Here is a 22,342-nt window from a genome sequence, read left to right on the forward strand (position 1 = left end):
GACCAGTCCATTTTCCAATACTTGTTGAAGTGAGGTATAACTAGTACAACCATTATTATCCCTATTTTGTAGAAGAGGAAAATTATTTGCTCACGCAACTATTAAGTCTTTTGAGTACAAATCTAGTGCTCTTAATAGTTACACACTTGAGGAAACACAGAAGAAAAACAACTGCTTGAACACATGGGTTAATGTGGATATGATTGGGGATATAGATTCGAAACGATCACACCAATGCAACTATCAATAATATGGAAATGGGTCTTGATCGATGACACATGTTAAAACCAGTGGAAATGTATGTCAGCTATGGTGGGGAGGGATGAGGGAGGGTGAAGGGTAAAGTAAGAATATGAATTGTAACCATGGAAAATTTTTCTAAAAAAGAAAAAATAGTTACATACTTGAAATAATCCCTACGCCTTTTATTAGGCAATAAAAATAAATATTAGGTATTTTTAGTTCACTGAACTACTATAAAAAGCCCAACCCCAGCCATCTCTAGTTTGTATCTAAATATTTGTAGTTTCTTTTGAAAGTATAAGGAACCAATGACTAGAAAAAATTTCACTTGTTTTTTTCTTTTAAATTAAAAAAAAAACTTAAAAATAATATTAACTTGGCCCTTTATATTTTTCAGATACTCCAGTATAAAAAACATTGTCTACAAACATAGGAAGTAGCATTATATAAATAACTTTGGGTTTGGGATTAGAAGATCTGCACTGAAAAGTTCAGGCTCTACCATTAACTTGGGCATGTCATTTAACTACTCTGAGCCTCAGTTTCCTCATCTGTAATTGGGGTTCATAACTTTATGAAATGCTACTAATTATCAGTTATTTGTATGAACTCATTATTTGACTGATGTATAATAAAAATGAACTTCACAAATATTAAGTTCCAAAGAGTATACTCAGAGTTTCTGAAATCCTATTCTGTCACTAGAATTTCTCTAGTTACAAACTATTATACAAATTTTAAATTGACACTTTATATAGTCAGCAAAACGTTATGACACAATACATGCCTGTCTGCCATGTTTGAACCAAACATAACCAGTTAATATTTTATCTCCTAAAAAACCAGTATTTGAACTCAATGGCTTCAAATTTAGTTAATCTGAAAATCCCAATAAACTAGGCTCTTGCAGTTTTCTACAGTTACATGAAAATTTTAATTGCATCCTTACAATTTATTCAGTTTTTGTATGATCATACAGCATTCAAGCATGTCTCAATGGAGATAGATTAGTCTGTGAAAAATCATGTGTCCTCCAAGTCTGCAGTGTTTTCATTGTCATTTGCTACAAGAGCCTCTCTATTCTCATAAGTCCAAAAGCCATTCAGATCAATTAAAATGGTAGTGACTGTGTCTCCTTGATTACTGTTTATTAAATCTTGAAGGGATATTTTCAAAGGATCCTTAGGTTTCACCATGTCAAAGATTTCATCCTGTAAATGTGGAAAGATACAATAAAACATGAGTCATTTGATGGATTTTACTCAATTTGTGTTGCTAATAATCCAATATGATATTACTCTGGGGTAAATTATTCTTGCCCACAGCAACTTCTTTTCATTATTTTACTGCATTTAACAGATAATCTTAGTAACTATCTTATTCACTGTGGGAAAAACCCCACCACATTTTACTCTAGGAGCTTATTTGCAAAGAAGACCTCATTTGGAATAATGGACTTAAGCTAGACTGGGCTTTATGATTAAGAATAATTATAGTTAAGTGAATGGAAAAGTCAAGGTCTAAATTTTAGTCTATATGTTGCCTTTCCATTTTTAAATTTTTATTTTTAAATCTGGTATGAATTGTGAAGATTTTGGTTTGAGATTCCATTAGCAGATTTTAAAATGCTCAGCTCCCCAAAAAATCAATACCTATTTGACCCGATAGAGAACAATACAAAACATCTGATTTTCAAGAAAAGGCAATCATTTCAACTGAATGTGGAAAGGGCCAGATTAATATTAAAGCATTAGCCTTATCCTTCTACAAGTTATGCTAGAAATAAAGAAATATCTGGGCCATAATTCTGAGCCGAAGACCCAAACTTTAATTAAAGCTGGAGGTCTCATCATGTGCAACCTATGACAAAGACCCCCTTTATATGTTAAACCAGGTGTTTTGTAGGTTTTTGACAGTTTGAAGCATGCTATAGCATTTGATAACAAGAGTTTGGAACATATGATACAAAGTCAGAAGTTCCAATACAAGGTTAAGATAAGAAAATTTAATGAATCCTCCAGAACTATCATACTACTTCTGGGAGGGGTTAGGTCAAAGAAACCTTTTTTGGCCATAATACTCTGGGGACCCTGTAGTCTTTCCAGGATCATACAACACCTAGATATGCCAAGGTTGTTTTCCTGTGATATCAGGTCAGCTGTCCACTAATGATTCCAAATGAGCACAGCTTATTTCCTACTGCATGAGTTTCAGCTTCTCTAGATAACTCACAGACGTGAAGTTTTTATTTCTCCAAAAGAAGCCCTTAGTCTAGTTAGTTGCTACAAATTTCTAATATTGGTCAATATTCTGGGGCTAATCATTTTTAAAAATCATAGTTGCAGTTACCTACCTTAACAGATTAGATGTGGTCACTTGGTTTATGATCAATAATATAAAAGCAATAAAAAATAATTTTCTTTTCAGGATACAGAGCAAAATTTTAAAAAAATCTAACTCAAAAGCAATCAAAGAATCAGCAACATCACAGAAGAAAGTAGAAACATATATTTAAAAAGGTTGGATTTGGGCAAGTTAAAAGTACTTTTTAAATTTTGAATGTGTATAGATCTGTGAAATCTTTCCCTAGCTTTGGGCTGGCTTCAGCTTAAAAAAAAAAATTACCAGATCTTAAGACACTATTCTGAAGAATAATGTTCTGAAAATATCGTGTAACCCACATAGCTAAGTTAATATGGAAAAAAATATGACAATTGCTTAAAATAAGAACCAACAATAAAAGCCGTTAGTCATTAAAATCAGTTGAAAGTATTCTGTGATTTTGTTCTATTTTATAGACATTCTGTTATTTTTTTCAGATTCTGAGTCTCATGAATAAAAGTGATAATGAACATAAAAGAAACTCACTTTAGATACTTAGTTCTTTTGGTACTGAGGCCTGAGAAAATCTAGTAGCAGGGTAGGTAGATACACCTAATCATCAATCAGGCCTTCACAACTAGAACTTATTTGAATAGTTCCCACAAAGCACAACTTAGCTTCCATAAAAATACACCACTAAAAATTTCCTCACATAATCCAAATGAAATTTAACCTAATTTCAAATATTCTAACTGAGATTTATACATTAAAAAGAAAAAGTAACCTTAACATCTTGAAATGAAACAGGATCTTGACCATGGATTTTCATTAATTCCTGAATAGCCTGAATAGAGGAAATGAATGAAAACATGAAAGTATAAATTAAAAACAAATTTGACTAAAAATGAAAAATTAACATAGTATGTAAACTGATTTAATACGCCTTTCATCTTATAAAGAGAATGTCTAGGGGCAGCTGGGTAGCTCAGTGGAATGAGAGTCAGGCCTAGAGACGGGAGGTCCTAGGTTCAAATCCGGCCTCAGACATTTCCCAGCTGTGTGACCCTGGGCAAGTCACTCAACCCCCATTGCCCACCCTTACCACTCTTCCGTCAATACACAGAAGTTAAGGGTTTAAAAAAAAATAAAGAGAATGTCTAGCACTCCATATTCTAGCTCTGGAATGAGTATAATCTTCATGGCAGCAGTGGCAAAGTGTCCACAAAGAAGACTGAATTCTGACTAAGGGTTCTCTGAAGAGATTATGTTTTTATAGCTTATATAGTTTTCCATTAGGAAAATATCCTAGCTGCTAAAAATCCAAACCAAGTCTGATACAACTAGAGGGCAGAGAAAAACTTGATTTGCATTGGTGATAATTTTTTTTTAAGTCCAAGGCTTAGTCCTGTATAGTAATGAAATTGGGATTAAAGTATTTCTACATATTCCTTTATTATGGAAGTTGCTAACAGTGCAAAAAGTAGTTATGGGCATGTGGCCTAATCACTGTCAACCAAAGCTGACCATTGCTACCAGGACTGGAGTGTCCATCTCAGTTTATATGGATCCTTTATCTTTTAATTTAAAAAAATCACAATTTTGACCTATTAAAAGTATATTGGTTAACAAATTAAATGAAATATAAAATGTTAAATAGCAAAGTACAGGTACGAACATTTATAAAACTATAACTTGTGTTAATAGTAGTATGGTTTGTTTAGGGCAAGATTGGTTTACTACTACTTTAAAAACTATTTCACAGGAAAAAAGCCTCTGCTGCTTGATTGGCAGTTGAGCTGTTACAATGTATCACAGGCTTCCCCTGTCTCAACTGTTCTATTCCTCCTCTGAGAATTCAAAAATGGCTGCCTCTAACTGTTGTCTCAAAGAATTCTACTTCCTCTGCAACGTAGGCCCAAAATGGTAGTTTGGCCCAGAAAAGTCCCAGATCTTTTAGATTCTTTCCTTTTCTGGCTCTGCCAACTGAAATAGGTGGATAATCTTGAACAACCAAGGTCTTGGTAACCCACAGCAAAGGGCCTTGCAAGCTGCCTCACAGGGCCCAGCAAGCTTCTCAGACTGCCAGACAGATATTAAAAAACAGGTTAAGAGTTTATTTTAACCACAGGAGGATGGAAGGGAGGATTAAGGAATTCAGCTACCCTAATGTACCTGCCTCTACAACCCCAACATGGGGGGTTTCTTCTGGCCTTCCAAGTTGCTTAATTCCCTACTCTGGCTGTCTAAAATCCCCAGGTATCTAACTACCTGACTTTATATTAATCCTCCCAGATAACATTTGGTAAGATGTATATTTCGTCAAAGTAGTTTTAGGGTAAACCCTTTATGAGAGGGTTCAACCCTATCCGGGCTAGGCCTAAGATGGCTTCAGGTCTTCCCATCACTGGCAGTTATACTGGCTTGCCAGTCATAGATCTTCAGAGTTGACAGGTACTTTCAGATTGCAGGAACACTGATGATATAAAGTCAGTGAAGGTTTTCCAGTCAGGAACAGCAGGGGTTAAGGTAATTGGTTCCAGGAGTTAGGTAACTGAAACCTTCTCAGACAGAGGAAGTTCCAATCTAAAGCCCTCTTGGCAACAGGAAGTCCAAGAGAGCCCAATAATTTCTGGTGCTCATTTTTATCTATTCCTCGTGTTTCAGAATATAGGCTCTGCAGCTCCACAGCATGCAGTCTAGTTCAGCACACTTCTCTTTGTAAAACCCTCTTTTGCCTGTCTGCAACCCGTTTTTGTTCTTCCCTCATTATATGATATACATTTACGAGAGTGACTTACTCTGAAGAAATAATTTAGAGAAAAGACATTCAGGTATCCTCTGTTTTCTATATCAAGCAATTTGAAAATATACTGCAGTGCTGCAGGTTCTTTTCGGTTTTCTAATGCAAGCACAAAGTCTAGATAGGTCTTATAATCCTGTAAGAAAAGAAAATAATATTAAAACTAGGATGCACAGTGGAATTTAATCACCTTGTGGACAGCAACTATTTGGTTTTGGCTTTATATCCCTAGTCCTTAACTCACTGATGGTAAAGCTTTTAGGGATGGCATGCCTCTGCCCCACCCCCTAGACCAAGTGCCATGTCCCCCACTCCCCATGCCAGAGACCAAGTGCTCAAACTGAAAAAAACATACCAGAAAACGTGAATTAATAACAAAACTCTTCTGTGTGACCCTAGGCAAGTCACTTAACTCCCATTGCCTAGCTGTTACCACTCTCCTGCCTTGGAGCCAATGGAAGGTAAGGGTTCCCCAAAAATTAAATAACAAAACTCTTTTGAACAATTTGGTAACCTACAGTCTATAACCATACAGAACCTACTAAATTTTCCATGGTGAGAACTAAGCCTTTTCTGATTCCAGGAAGTAGTGATGCCCAAAAGGAAAAAATGTACAGATATACTAGTAGGACCTGAATTCCCCATTTTAAAGAGTGATTATTATCTTGATATGGTAGAGGAAGATCGAATACATGAGAGTTCCTTGGTGAAAATAAAACTAAGGGAATTCTACATACAAAAATGTTTGAAAAATAAACCAAATGATTAAGAATCCAGAATTGTAAAATCACAGCAAACAGTCAAATTAGCCTATTAACAACTGTCTAACTCAGTCTGTGATTTCTGGTTTGGTTTATTCAATCCAAATCATCAGTAAACTACAAACTCTATACTGTCAATTGTTATGACTGTGGGAGTTACCCAGCAAAAGCTATCTTCTCTCTTGCCCCCTTGCAGTCATACACAATGAAGTCTATTATTTAGCCAAGAGCTGTTTCAGCTTTAAGATAAGGCTTAATTCCCTTACTTCAGCATAATGTTCTTGTTGTTACTTATCTATTACTAGATTAGAATATTTTTCAGGCTTTAGATTTCTTGACCTAAGGAATGTGAGTTAAGTTTTGTGAGAATAAAATTGAATGAATACTCCAAGTATTTAAATTTATAGGATTTAATAATAACAAAAGTGAGAAAGGGATTCTTTCAGCCAAGTGAGCAGAGCACAGAGCCAGAGACCCACACCTGCCACACTTTACCAAAGCAAAAGCCCAAAAAGAGCCCCCTGATTGGGTTTCAGCAAAATTTATCTCTCAAACTTAATGACATAAAGTGAGCATATAACTTAAGAGGATGCTGGGTAAATGTGAATCAGGTGAAAGAAATTTTTATTTGCAGTTTTTATACGATTAGAATTTTCATTTTTGATATCTCAGAAATATCCTGACTGTATTAAAGGGACAATACAGCCTTCTTTTCTTTGTTTTTTCATAACCCAACCATTAGTGACATCAAGAGTATGAAATGGGTTATGCTATTTCATTTTCTCTGGTTTGCATGATAGGTATTCTCTCAAATTATCTTTTCCTATATTTCTTCTCTTTCACAATGCAATTCCTAAAAAAGCCATCTACTGTATACTCCCCCACATGCTACTCACTCCTCTGACAAGTAATTCCAATCAATCATCTTTTCTCCCTCTTTCTTGAGCTCTCTGTTGCTTTTGACATGGCTGAACCCACCTTCCTGAATATGGTCTTTTTTTTTAGATGTAATTTTATTTTATTTTAATTTTGAATATTTTCCCCCAGTTACATATTTCATGTTCTTTCCCTCTCCCCCAAACTCCCCTAATCCCCCTTAGCTGACACACAATTCCACTGGGTTTTACATGTATCATTGATCAAGACCTAATTCCATATTATTGATAGTTGGACTAGAGTTATCATTTAGTGTCTACATCCCCAATCATATCCCCATCAGCCCATGTGTTCAAGCAGTTGTTTTTCTTCTGTGTTTCTCCTCCCACAGTTCTTCCTCTGAATGTGGCTAGTTTTCTTTCTCACAAGTCCCTCAGCCTTGCTCTGGATTCTTACATTGCTGCTAGTAGAGAAGTCCTTTATGTTCGATTGTACCACAGTGTATCAGTCTCTGTGTACAATCTTCTCCTGGATCTGCTCCTTTCATTCTGCATCAATTCCTGGAGGTCATTCCAAATATGGTCTCTTATTTAGTGATGATACTCTTTAAAAGTCATGCATTATGAATTTCCTTTGTGGGATCATCATCCATGTCTTACCTCCTAAATATAGATATCTATCAGTTCTCTGTCCTGTCTTGGTGGTCTCATTAGGTAGATAGATTCAATTAACCTTGCAGAGATGCCACTCAAGTCTATATATCTAAATTCCACTCCTGCCCTACTCACTATCTACCTAGATATCACAGACACCTCAAACTAAACATATATAAATTTTATCTCCCTACATAAACCTATTCTTCCAAACTCCTCTTCTTATCCATATTATGGATATACCTCCATAATCACATATGACTTTCTCTCACCCCACCCTTATTGCTAATAATTTGACATCTTATTGATTTCTCCTCACATCTCTTAGATTCAGTCCCCTTTTCTCTACTCAAGTAGAAATCACTCTAATTCTAGCTCTCATCACTTTTTACCTGGACTATTCCAAAACCCTCCTAATTAAGTCTCCCTCATTCTAATTTTTCTCCCCATGCCAATCCTCTACACAGCTGACCAAAAATTCTCTTTAAGAATAGGCTGGACTGGCAATTTCATTGAATAAGATAAATACCAAGTGAGGAAATGCCTTCTACCAATACAGATCTGTATCTTCTCTTGTTACTTATATCTTAAAGAGTTGTCTAGAGAAATATGAAATTAATTGACCCGCCTAAAACTATAAAGCTAATACGTATCAGAGGCAGGATTTGAACCTAGATATTCCTAGGTGGCTCACTATCCTCTTTGGCATGCTGGTTATCACAATCTTCCTTTCCTACCACATAATTGCTACTATTTTTGTACATAGCCCTTTTCCTTTGTCTTTGACCTTTTTTGTATGTTTATTTTGTTTGTTTGTTTGGAGCTGTATGTTTGGATCAAAAGGCATGTTGAGTTTAGGTGGGTATAGATTCAAATACAGTTCTAGATTGCTTTACCGAACAGCTGGACCAATTCACAGTACTAACATTGCACAAAACTATCTGTGTATATCTGCCTATTCACTAAGACAAAATACAAACTCCTCAGCTTGGCTAAAAGTCTTTCAAAGGCTGGCTCTAGCCTAACTGAATAGACATTTCATATCACTCCCTAACCATGTACTCTACATTCTAGCCAAAGTGGCCTTTGGCTGCTCTCTGAACCTGACATCCCATTTCCTGCCTCCAGGGGCATTGGACATAGACAGACACCAAGTCTGTAATATACTTCATCCTCACCTCTGCCTCTGGGAATCCTTTGTTTTCTTCAATACTCAGCACAGGCACATTATGTTAGAAGTATTACTTAATCCTCCTAGTTGTTAGTGTTCTCTGCCTTCTCAAATCATCTTTTATTTGAGAAAATTAATGTTGAATTGTATTATTTGTGATATTTCTATATAAATTCATTCATTTTCTCAAGCCCTGACCTCTGAAGGTCAGGCAAACTAAAGTATTTTACTCCCAAGGCCCAAAGCATCTAACAGGGCTAGAGCCTTTATCTTTTTTTAAAGGCAGGGTAGATAACTCTATTCTTTCTTTATAAACAAGAACACCCTCCCTAAGACAAATGTCTTAAATATATGCCCCTTTGTCCTTGCTAAAAATATCATGTAGTTTTGTGATGACCAGGTCTACAATAGGGAAAAAAGACACTGAAAATGTAACTGAGACAATTTATATTTTTCTAGCCAAAGATTGCTAAGAGTTGGGTTTCATAAGCTCACTGACATTCTATTTCTTAAAATATCAGAGAAGGGCATGTCAGTCATATTTCCCTCGTTTAAAAAAAGCTATAGGGATCCATCCACCTGAAGAATAGTGCTTCTCTTATGAAAAAGTAACGGGGTAGAACCACCAGTTTGGTCAGCTAGGGGAGATCCAAATGCTGTATTGTCCAGTCAATAAGAAAGAAAACAATGTTAGGTCTCAGGAAGATCTTTTCCCAAAGAGCTATCATGTATATTAACAGACTGTATGACCTATTCTACAATATCCTACAACCTCATTTTGCTGGTTAAAATTCAGGGCAACATATATTACTACTTATTTACAAATTATATTCCTTTTCGAATGTCAACAAAACTATGTTATAATCGATTCTTTAATGTCTATTCTTCAGATGACAAAAGAATACATACATACTTAAGATCTATAGAACTGCAAGTGCCGTCTTGTGAATGTAAGCATACTGTTATTGCTTACTAAAGATGTATACAGGTACATTTTCTCCTTAATGTTGGAATCTTTGAGATGGTTTTGTTTTGTTTTTTTTGTTTGTTTTTAAAAACCCTTACTTTCCATCTTAGTAACAACTCTAAGACAGAAGGACAAGGCCCTGAGTCACAGAACCAGGAAGTATCTGAAGCCAGATTTGAACTCAAGTCCTCCCAACTCCAGGCCTGGCATTCTATCCACTGTGCCATCTATCCCCCTGCCTTGTGATGTTTTCCCCCAGGATGACTGTTAAGTTCTCTGATGCTGACATGACTGACATCCTCCTCCTAATAAATAAAATTTCTTGCCTTGACCACTGCTCTCTCCTAGTTTTCTTCCTAACAATACTCTGACCCTTCTTTTGACTCTCATTTGTAAGATCATTTTCTATATCTTTGCTCCTTACGTGTAAGCATCCAACAGAATCCCTAGAGTAAGTTGTAAGCCCTTTTGAGGATAATTTCTAATATTCTTCACCAAAAGGCTATTTCCCTTGGCAGCTGAAAAAATCATTCAATTACTTTGACGGATTTCTTCTTAAATCAATTTTTAACTGCCATGGGTTAATACTTATTTCCTAACTTGCACAACAAGTAGGCAATCAATACAATCTAAAGGCGCTGAACCTCAAAGAAATTTTCAGTACCCAAAAAAGAAATGGGTATATTTCTTCAGGAAACCATTTATGTACTGATAGGACTGAGAAGATATTAAAATTTAAGAAGAAGGATGCAAAAAACTTTGGGAAATGAACCTATCATTAAAAATACAGCTACTACCATTTCTCCATCATATGTAAGGCACTCTTGGAAGACACGGTCCAAGAAGACATTGGTCATAGTTGCAGTTCCATATCGGGAGAGTTCTTCCTTACTGAGCATTCCATTATGGTCCTTATCAAGATTCAAATATTGGCCTAGGGAAGAGAAATGGAAACAAACAAAATGTTCCAGTATCACTGGTGGGTTACAAACCTTTATTTACATGTTACTATCAATAGCCATTAAAAAGTTATTTAATGTTTCATATTTTCAAATTAAATTATGTTAATAACACTAATAATAATAACGGGCTTGTGCCAGTTAATATACCATATACTACATACATATATACTATTTGGGTTTTTTACTTTAGGAAATAACAATTTTATAAAACATTTTTATTCTGATATTACCAATGGGGAAGTCAGCATGATCATTATCTAGAAAAGTATAATAATCTGGGGAAATACAATGATAGGCTGAGTTAAACCCTATACTACTCAATTGTTTCTATGGACTTCATTATGTTATAGCACTATAAAAACTCATATTCATAACTCTGAACAAGAAAATGGTTATATTTCTAATATTATTTACCATAATATATTATATATATAATGTGTATATATATAAGAAACTTGAAGTGTGTGATACATGTAGAAAAGATTTTTTAAATCAACTTTTGGTTCTTAGAAGATACTTTAGTAAACTTGGAAATTTACCTACCCAGAACATTCTAAATCACTGAAATGTTACAATATTAAGGCTGAGTCATTTAGTATTAAATTTTTAACATAATTTAGCAACATACCATAAACTCGCAAAGCAGAAGGAGCAGAAAACCAATTTGTTTCTTGACTTTCCTTGGAAAGTTCTTCATCTCTAAGCTAAATGTACACAACAGCCATAATTAGAAATGTTCTAACTATAAACTGAATTAATGAATAAAACATTTTGAAAATAATTTACTTACCTCTAATAAATCATCTAAGAAGCTGCATGCTAAAATATCTTGTATTTTTATCTTTCCTAAAATAACATTAATACAATTAACTTCGTTTCATCTTAAATCTCAATATATAGTCATATAAATAGTTGTTATTCTAAAAACCTATATTTCATGTGTTTCTTAAATAAGGACAAGTTCAAAAGAAGAGGATATATAATTTCAAAAATGGAGGCAAGAAATCTATGAGGCAATAGATAATCCATTAGATTTCTAAATCTGGGTAGGTTAAGTCACTTAATTACAGTATAGTGTTATTAATGAGGCCAAAATTGCTAGCCTAATTTCTCCTTGCAAAAATAATTATGCTTCATGGTCAACTATTTTACAGATCTCTATAGGATCATTCATTTTGATTTGAGTTAGAATATATAACATGGATATATTTAAATTCACCAATCCAAACTTACAAGTGTGTGACAATGATACTGTCCTCATAAGCAAGTATAAAGCACATATTTTTAAAGAAATAGAATTTTTCAGAGCAGTAAGGAATAAGCTAAAGTGTCTCATCCAATTCCATTTTACAAATGACTAAATTGAGGACCTGAGGTTAAGTGTGACAGACTGTGGAACAGAAAGCCATAGCAACACCTGTTCCACATGACCAAACACAACAAAGTAAATTACTGAAACACACAGAGCCAAATTAGTGGTGGAATTAGTAGCAGTTAGTGACTAAAGAGAGTTCCTAAATCACTACTGATAGTCTTTCTTTTCTACCTTTTGAAATTTATTAGCAATACTAGCATTTCAGAAAAATGGCAATGACATTTTTAAGTCATGATATCTTATCTCATGATACTTATTACAATTTATAAGCAAACATCAAGTTTGACAAAGTTTTTTACCTGTTCTCAGAGGATCTAAAAAGAAGAAGAACTTCCTAACTGCAGTGCAAACATAAAAGGAGTAAAAGGATTTTTCTAGTCCATCTAGCTGTGGCAGAGTGGGGATAAGTTCTAATATGTAGTTTTCTAAATCCTGAAAAAAAAAAAAAGATTTTTAAAGTTTCACTATACAATTATCTCATTCTTAATTTCTGTACATTGTAAGAAAGGTAGGGAAACCCCTGGGATGTTGATATAAATGACTGGCCAGTTGGTTTGGGTGAGCTGACCAGTCAGGGTATCCCTCCCTTCTAGACAGAAGGCAAATGGGTACCCTCTGTCCCTGATTGAGTAGAATGGAGGGCAGAAGTCTGTACCAGAACAAGGAACACCAAAGGAGTGAAAAATTGAAGGTCGGTTAGGAAATTTTGCTTTACCTAACCCTCTTTGGTGTCCCTTCTGAATAAACCCCTGCAAGAGAGAGACCAATGGCGCCTGGCCCAGGATTTGACCTAACCTGGGCCTAAGAGAACTCTCCCTCTGAATCACCCTTCACTCACCAATCCTTCTTTACTCTTCTTAGTAAATTGATCTGACTGCTTTGCTCTTAAAGTTTGATTAGTATTTAATAAATGGATAACAAGGTTGAGGTTGGAAGAGGGATCCCTAGCTGGAAATGGTGATCAGTAGTTCAAGTCTTTCAGGCCTCGGCTAAAAGTCAAGGCTTGCCTGAGTCTCTCTGTCTAATGATGGAAACTTACTGCTGTCCTAAGCTATCTATGAGAAAGATTGTAGTCTTTAGGTTGGCAGGGCTGATGATTTCTCTAGGAGATTAGGAATCATGGCTATGGGAATATCCAGTCTTCCAGAAGTCTCTCTGGGAGTTGATGCTCATTCAGAGTCCAAGACCAGACTTCCCCTCCAGGTCACTAGGACCTCCCAACTGCCCCTGCCCCAGGACTCCAAATGACCTCTGGCCTCTGTCACTGTCCTCCTGCCTTCATGGCTTCTCTGTGTAAATTCCACTCTTTCAACATACAATGGCATATAATCTTTGAGGATTAAATGGCCCCATGTCCACAGGGGATACATTCTAAAACATTCCCACACATGTGGAAACTGTGGATATAAATGAACACCTGCTGACCCCAAATATATGTGCTCTTTCTCCCCCAAATCATGCCCTCAGCTAGTTGTTCCCCAGCCCCTCTCACCATCAAAAAAAACCTTGAAAAAGTGAAAGTGGAAGCAGAAGAGAACCTCCCACCCCCAAGGAGGGAGGGAGACAACTGCTGCAGATAGACTTCCAGCATTTCATGGGAGGCCTTCCAGTGCTTGGGTTGACAGTGTTTAACTGAAAACATGGAATGAGAAACCGTGAATAAGGAGGTCCTACTATACATCAATCTCTCTTTTTTTAATTTTTAATTCCATTTTTTATAAACCCTTACCTTCCATCTTGTAGTCAATACTGTGTATTGGCTCCAAGAGAGAAGAGTGGTAAGGGCTAGGCAATGGGGGTTAAGTGACTTGCCCAGGGTCACATAGCTAGGAAGTGTCTGAGGCCAGAGCATTGATCTTTTTAATGGCTGAAATAAGTTCAAAATCATTTTGAGGAAAATAAGTTCAAAATCATTTTGAGGAAAATACTTCAAAATGGTGTTTAAAGCTTTGTTCTACTTAAATTAAAATAATTTTTTTTGTTTATTTTGGTGAAGAACTTTGTTATTTAACCAAGGGCAGAAGTTTATGGTTAATTCAGATCTTTAGAGAGAATGACTAAAAGGACCCACTATTTTCTTTAAACTCTTACCTTCCATCTCACAATCAATACTTCTATCGATTCCAAGGTAGAAAAGTGCTAAGGCTAGGCAATTGGGGTTAATGACTTGCCCAGGGTCACACAACTAGGAAGTGACTGAAGCTAGATTTAAACTCAGGACCTGTCTCTAGACCTAGCTCTCTATCTACAGGGCCACCTACTTGCCCCAGTGACCCACCATTTTAAAAATTAGTTATAAAATAAAGTTTGATTTTAAAAGAGGATTAAGCTAAAGTTGGGAAAGTGCTATTTCTGTCTCTGTCTCCCTGCCTCCATTTCCCTCTCTTTCTTCATACCCTCTATTCCCCTCCAGTTCTCTGACTTGCTCCTTCTTTCCCTCCTTTTATTCTGCTTCATTTTTCTGTCTTTACAGTGACAGAGACAAAGGTGTTTCCTTATAATTAGAAAATCATGATTTTTACAATAAATAAATGACATAGTTTTTCAGTTTGCTTGTTCCTGTTCATGTAATGTAAGAAAAGAAAAACTAGGAAAAAACAATTAGCTGCTGATAGGAACCATTAGAGCAAAAGGCAGCATGTATAAGTAAATGATTTATGATACCCCTGCAGTTTTAGACACACATGATTATCTTTGATTTTGTATATTCTCTACTCTATCTTTTGGTGACACAACTCTATCATTGTTTTCTTTAAACCATACTAAATATTTCCTTTAATTAGCTATGTTCTGTCTCTTAACCCTGAGTATGCTTTCCAAGCCTTTGTCCTAGACCCTTTACACCCTCTCACATCAGGGATTCTGAACCTGGAGACTGGAAATTTAAAATCTGGATAACTGTATTTCAAATATCCTTTGTAACCTTATGTGTCTTATTTTTTTATTTTAAAAATGTTACTCTGAAAAAGGATCCATTTACTTCACTAGACTGGTAAAGGAGTTTATGACATACAAAAATTAAGAACCTTTCTTCTATACCCTCTTTTGATGACTTTTAGAATTCCCATAAATTCTCTATGCAAAAGACTCCCAATTTTGTTTACCCAACTATAATCTTTCTCCTGGACTCCATTCTCAAACTGCCAAACATCAATTAGGTATCTCTATGTAGGCATCTTATAAACATCTCAAATTCACTATCTTAAAATATAAAACTTGTACTTTTATCCCCTTGCTCCCCAACCCATCTTGTGTATGATGTGGACTCAAAGCTTTTCAATCAGTTAATGAGCATTTATTTGGTTCCTACTGTGTGCACTATGCTAAGCATAAGGAATAAAAAGAATCACCAGAAAAAAAAATATTTCCTGCTCTCAGTAAGCTAACAATCAAACAGGGAATCAACATGTAAACAACTTTATATGAATAAGCTATATCTACAAATAAGATAGACTGGGAAAAACTATATAAGACTGAACTTTAGCTGAGGCTTAAAAGGAAGCCAGGAGGCAGAGATGCAAAGGGAAAGAACTTCAGGCATGAGAGATAGTGAAAATGCATGGGGTTAGAGATAGAATATCTTCTATGAGAAATAACAAGGCCTATGTCACTAAATACTATAATATGTAGAGAAGAACAAAGTGTAAGAAGATATCTTTCTTACAAAAGGATTTTTTATTGGATCCTGGAGGTGATAGGAAACACCAGAATTTACTAAATATCAGTAATATCACTAACACCTAAGAGTGGAAGATGGTTTGAAGTGTAGAGATACTTGAGGCAAGGAGTTTATATATAGGAGCCTATGGCAGTATGGACATGTCTCTCTCCAAGTAAGAAATAGCTTGCATATAGAATAATAACAAATGAGATAACATTATTTCTGGTACATTTGAGTTTAAAAACTTTTTGATAATCCTTGCTTTCCTAAGGAAGAGTCTTAACTTTTATAATATCCTAAAGGGTTTTTGGCTGGAGAAAAATTATTTTGGATATAAGTTTCGAGGCTGGACATGCTTAAGTATTAGAATAATGACAAATAAAACTATTTTGGCAGACATGCCCAAAACATAAAAGTACAGAATTAATTTTTTCCCCCTTCAACAAAAAGGTAAAGCAAGAGAATTGCTTCCTTCTTCCTAAAAGGAAGATCTCTCAGTACAGCACAAGGCTGCATTAGCCTTTTAGCTGTTATATCATAACTTTTGGCCCATATTAAGTTAGGTCAGTCAGATAACAAGCATTAATTGCTTACTACTTGTTAGGCACTGTGTTAAGCCCTGGGGATACAAAGAATGATTTAAAAAAACTGTCCTTGATCTCAAAGAACAGAGTGTAATAGAGGAAACAACATGGAAACAATTATGTACTAATAAAAATATATACAGGGCAGGATAAATGGAGATAATCTCAGAGGGAAGGCACTAGCATTAAAGGAGAACAAGAAAGGTTTGTTGCAATAGGTGGGATACTAGTTGGCATATAAAAGAAGCCAAGAGGTAGAGATGATGAGAAGAACATCCTAAACATGGAGAACAATTAGTGAAAATGTGGAGTGGGGAAATGAGTGTTTTGTGGCAGAAGAACAAGGAGGCCAGTATCACCAGATGATAAGAGTATATAGAAAGGATTAATATACTAGAATATGGAAATTGATCCTGGAGATGAACAGGGAACCCCTAAAGTTAGTAAGTAAGAGAGTAACAAAGATTTGCTATTTAGAAGGATCACTTTGACAGATAAGTGGAGAGATATGGGGAAAGACTTGAGGTAGGAGACTAACTATCAGACTAGTATAATAGTCTAGGCCCGAGAAGTTGAGGGCCTGGAAAATAAGTATATAAATATATGAGATAATACAAGGGTAAAGATCAGTTTTAGACATCATCAACATCATCTTCATCTTACCTAATGTTTATAAAGCATTTACTAGGTGCTAAGTGCTTTAAAATTATTTTTCATTGGATTCTCACAACAACCCTGGAAGGTGGGTACTACTATTACCCCTATTTCACAAATGAGAAAACTGAGGCAAACATGGGTTAAATGATTTATCCAAGGGTCACACAGTTAGTAAGTGTGTGAGGCTAGATTTGAAGTGGGGGATTCCTAACTCAAAACTCAGTATTCTACCCCACTATGCCACCAACCTGCCCACATACTGAATTTAAGATATTCACTGAATATTGAGTTTGAGAAGCCAAAGGGCCAGTTCGAGAAACATTAAATGTGATTATTGTAACTTTTTTTGCTTGTGTATTAATAGTTTTCTTTGAAATGTAGTCACCAGTAACCTCAAACCTAACAGCTAATGGGTTTTTTTTCCCTTTTAACTTTCAGTTGAAAAAAAAAAAAAGTGTGTGTGTGTGTGGGGGGGGTTTCCAGTTGCTTCTGTCAATATCTTTCTCAGGCAGCCATCATCCTAAGATCTTTATGTGGATGCTCATACTTATATTAGTGTGGAGAAATCTGAATACTAGGACCATAGATTAAGAGCTAGAAAGGATCTTAGATGCCATATAGTCCCCCTCATTAGTGATGAGGAAAAAGACCCAAAGAGGTAGTAAAAGATGAGAGGTATGATTTGAACCTTGGTTCATGATCCTTAAATTTAGTACATTTTCCATTGTACTACAACTACTTTACTATTGATTATATAAAATTAAAAAGTTTTTGTACAAACAAAACCAGTGTAGCTAAAATTGGAAGAGAAGTAGGAAACTAAAGGAAAATCTTCGTAGCAATTTTCTCTGATAGCCTAGTTGGTCTCTGCTTCCCACTCTCTCTCCTCTTCAATCTGTCCTGCACGTAGGTGCCAAAATAATTTTCCTATGCCACAGGTTGTGGTCCTTGATGAATATTTTTCAATGGCTCATTATTTGGTTAAAAAACATTGAAGAATCTCATTCAATAATCATTTACTATTATCATCAAAAGTATAGCAAATGATTATTGAATGAGGTTCTTCAATGTTTTAAAATAATTAAAAATTTTTTAAAATAATAAAGTAATTAAAATACAAATTTATGATAATTGTTTATGCTTAGCTATTTTAATAGTTATGTTTCTTTTTGAAAGGTATATGATCGAATTGCTAATCTTTTAATCTAATAAATGCAAAATTTTCATGTTTAGAACATGAGATCATAACAACAAAATAACAATACTATTCCTAAATTGGTGTAGTTTATACTAAATGTAGTTCAAGTAAATCATAAATCAAGACTATCAAATAAATCAAGAAAATAAACCTCTTGGTATCTAAATTTGCAAACCTATAAAGCAACAATGTCATATTAATCCTTTTTTAAAATCTTTTTAAAAACCACATATTAGCATTATAAATACATTGTCAAAACTTTAAATTTTTAAAAAATTACTACTTATATTACACAAAGAAGCTACTGAGGTAGTTAGGTGGTATGACAGACAGAATGCTGGGCCTAGAATCAGGACTACTTCAGTTCTAATCTAGCCTCAGGTATTTAGTAGCTGTGTGACCCTGAGCAAGTCATTTAATCTATCTGCCTTAGTTTGCTCAACTATAAAATGGGAATAATAATAGCACCTACTTCCAAAGGTTGCGGTGAGGATAAAACCAGATAATATTTGTAAAGCACTTAGCATATATTAAGTACCTAATGAATTTTTCCATTTTTCCTTCCTTTTTCATTATTTCTTTTTTTAAAATCCTAAACTTCTGTCTTAGAATTGATACTAAGTATTAATTCCAAAGCAGAAGAGTGACACAGGCAGGCAATATAGACTTGCCCAAGGTCACACAGCTAGGAAGTTTCTAAAGCCAGATTTGAATCCAGAACTTCCTGTCTCCAGGCCTAGATCTCTATCTACTGAGCCACCTAATTGCCTCCTTCTTTCATTTTCTTAAGAAAAAACTATTTCTGTTATGAACTAAAATTTTTTTAATGTCACTGAATAATGTTTCTTAATTTTGACTTATGCCTTACCCCTCTAGACAAGAGCAAAGAACAGGGAAATCTTTTCAAGGATTTATTTAGAGTGTTATCTGTAAACTCATACTTACTGATTCCCGAAGGTAACCTTGGCCAGCCACATCATATAAACTAAGCCCTATTCTTGTTTGGTGGAGCCACACTGTAAAAGAGAATTCATAAATATGAGTCAATATACTTGAGAATACATTATGAATGTAATGTGCTGAGTAGTAGATGCAAACTTTCAAACTGAAGAAATCAATTTACACATATATCAACTGGCTTTTAGGTGCAGGATATTATAGTAAACCATAATTCAGATGGAAGGCTTTTTGGTGTTACAAATAAATTACTTTTATTCTAAAGAAGTTCACTCATTCAACAAGCATTTATTTATTATTATTTTTTTTTAACCCTTGTACTTTGGTGTATTGTCTCATAGGTGGAAGATTGGTAAGGGTGGGCAATGGGGGTCAAGTGACTTGTCCAGGGTCACACAGCTGGGAAGTGGCTGAGGCCGGGTTTGAACCTAGGATCTCCTGTCTCTAGGCCTGACTCTCACTCCACTGAGCTACCCAGCTGCCCCCAACAAGCATTTATTAAGTTTAAACTTGGTCCATCATTGTGAATATAATGACAAAATTAAAATAGCCCTCTTTACCAGAGGGTAACAATATGTTAACAGAAAAGAAAATACCAACTCCATATAAAATAAATATATAAATAAGGACAGATTTCATGTAGAAGGAGGGATAAAGTTGAATCTTAAAAGGTGCAGAGGTAAAGAGAGTAAATTCCAAACATGAAGTCAGGAGATGGAATGTACTGTGCCCACATACTCTGTGATCCAGTGACAATGACCTCCTTGCTTTTGCTCTTCAAACAAGACACTTCATCCACTCCAAACATTTTCCTTGGCAGTCTTAATGCCTACGAATGCTTTCCTTCCTCCTGACTTCCCAGGCTTCCTTCAAATCCCAGTTAAAATCCTGTCTTCTATAGGGAACTTTTTGTGATCCCTCTCAATTCTAGTGTCTTCCACCTGTTATTAACCATTTCCAATTTATCCTGTATAGTCTGTACATAATTGTTTGCAGGTTGTCTCCCCAATTAAAATGTAAGCTCTGAGAATGAGGGCTCTCTTTTGCCTTTCTTTGTGTCCCTAGCACTTAGCAGAGTTTTGTTTTGCTAAATTTCTGCTTGCTAAGAAAAGTTAAGTAGGCCATTCTGACTGGATTTCAGGTTAGAGCCAGATTGTCAAGGGACCTTGAGAAAAGAGTTTGTATTTTATTCTACTGGAATAAAAACTAGGAGGCACAGATAATTTTTGAACAAGGGAATAAAGTTCATATCTGTACTTTAAAAATACTAATTTGGCAGTAGTACAGAGGATAGATTGGAGAAGCGTAAAGATTGGAAACAAAGAGACCAAATAGAACATGACCAAATAGTTCATGTAAAAGGTAACACAGACTTAAATAAGGTAGTAGCCATAACAATATAAAGGGGGAATGTATGCGAAAGGTGCTTCAAAGGTAGAATCAGTAGCATTTGACAACCAAGTTGCTATGTGGAAAAAAAGAAAATAAGGAATCCAGGAAAACTGAGTTTGTGAATCTGGGTTAACTGCAAAATCCAAATACTAGTCCTGGAAAAGAATTCAGAGATTATTATGGTGGGAACTGTTATAGTTCCCACCATAATAATCTCTGAAGCCTCCTAAAGCTTAATAGAAAGTTTTTATTAGCATGTTATGACTCCAAATTTTAACTATTCAGTCATGAAGACTTCAATTTAACAATGAAATTAAGCAATTAAACCAAACTCTTCAAAATCATCATACATTAAAAACTCTTGAGCCAGCCTGGATTAAACTTTTCATTCTTTAGCATGTTATATATTTAAATTCTTAATCACATGATCATGACTTATTGTACTTAGTCATTAACTCAACATATGTATTTAAATTATTGTTGTTGGCTAGTCTCTTCAAGCTGTAAATGATCCTATGTGAAGAAAAATACATGGATACTCTGCTGGATCATGCTGGTTAAGATCAAAAATTTTAATTTGGAAGGGACCTAGATAATACTTCATATAAACCCCTCATTTGAAAAAACAACCCAACAATTAGTTTGTTACATGAAAGTTTCCAAGTGTTTCTCTCCCTCCCTCCCTCCCCACCTCATTCTAGAGAAGACATCTTTGACCCCCCCAAAAAATACATATATATATCTGAGTATAAGACTATGTCACGAAAATATTCATTCTTTCTCTGGAAGTGGACATTCATAGGTATCCTTCAAACATCATTTCTGTTGCTATATATAATGTTCTCTTGGTTCTGCTCATTTCACCCTTCATAATTTCATGTTCTTCCATATTTTTAAAAAATTAATTTGCTCATCATTTCTAACTGTGAAGCATTCTTCCATCATAATCATATGCCACAACTTGTTTAGCCATTCCCCAATTGACAGACAACCCCTCAATTTCCTGTTCTTTGCCACCACAAACAGAGCTGACACAAATATTTTAGAACACACACCTTCTTTTCCTTTTTCCCTCATCACCTTGGAAAATAGCCCTAATAATGATATTTCTGAGTGGTCGAAGGGTTTTATAACTATTGGGCATAATTCCACATTACTCTCCAAAAGGGTTGGATCAGTTCACAGTTCCAACAACTATTATTAGTGTCCCCATTTTTCAACATCTTCTCCAATTTGTCATTTTATCCTTTTATCATTTTAGCCAATTTGATAGGTATGAGATTATACCTCAAGAGTTGTTTTAATTTGCATTTCTTTAATCAATAATGATTTGGGGCATTTTTTCATAATACTATACATGGCTTTGATTTCTTTATCCAAAAACTTCATATCTTTTTACCATTTATCAGTTGCAGAATGGTTCATGTTCTTATTAATTTGAAAGAGTTCTCTATGTATTTGAGAAAAGAGACCTACATATGAGAAAGTCCATAAAATTTCCTCCCCAATTTTCTGCTTTCCTTTTATTCTTGAATACATTAGTTTTATTTGTACAAAATCTTTTTAATTGTGTAATCAAAACTATCCATTTTACAACTCACAATGCTCTCTCTATCTCATTATTCACAAATCCTTCCATCCATAAATCTGATATGTTCAATGTTCTTCTAATTCCCTTATGACATCTCCCTTCATTGTCTAGATCAGTGATGGAGAACCTTTTAGAGATGGAGTGCAGGGTCCTGGCCCCACCCCCCAGACTG

The 22,342-nt window shown here is 35.1% G+C and overlaps 1 protein-coding gene across 1 annotated transcript in view; it reads right to left on the reverse strand.

Annotated features, from left to right (window-relative positions):
• Window positions 1-1,158: 1,158 nt before the first annotated feature.
• Window positions 1,159-22,342, reverse strand: part of PPP2R3C (protein phosphatase 2 regulatory subunit B''gamma) — a 51,480-nt gene continuing 30,296 nt past the window's right edge. Inside the window, exons 6-13 of the mRNA XM_044664761.1 lie at window positions 19,176-19,246; window positions 12,430-12,562; window positions 11,546-11,601; window positions 11,384-11,459; window positions 10,591-10,727; window positions 5,364-5,501; window positions 3,350-3,409; window positions 1,159-1,454 (exon numbers count right to left, since the gene is read on the reverse strand). Coding sequence (XP_044520696.1) covers window positions 1,266-1,454; window positions 3,350-3,409; window positions 5,364-5,501; window positions 10,591-10,727; window positions 11,384-11,459; window positions 11,546-11,601; window positions 12,430-12,562; window positions 19,176-19,246 — 860 coding nt within the window. The 3' untranslated portion in view covers window positions 1,159-1,265. The remainder of the gene's footprint in view (window positions 1,455-3,349; window positions 3,410-5,363; window positions 5,502-10,590; window positions 10,728-11,383; window positions 11,460-11,545; window positions 11,602-12,429; window positions 12,563-19,175; window positions 19,247-22,342) is intronic.

The sequence above is a fragment of the Gracilinanus agilis genome, chromosome 2, assembly GCF_016433145.1.
Source record: "Gracilinanus agilis isolate LMUSP501 chromosome 2, AgileGrace, whole genome shotgun sequence".
In the NCBI taxonomy this organism is placed as follows: domain Eukaryota; kingdom Metazoa; phylum Chordata; class Mammalia; order Didelphimorphia; family Didelphidae; genus Gracilinanus; species Gracilinanus agilis.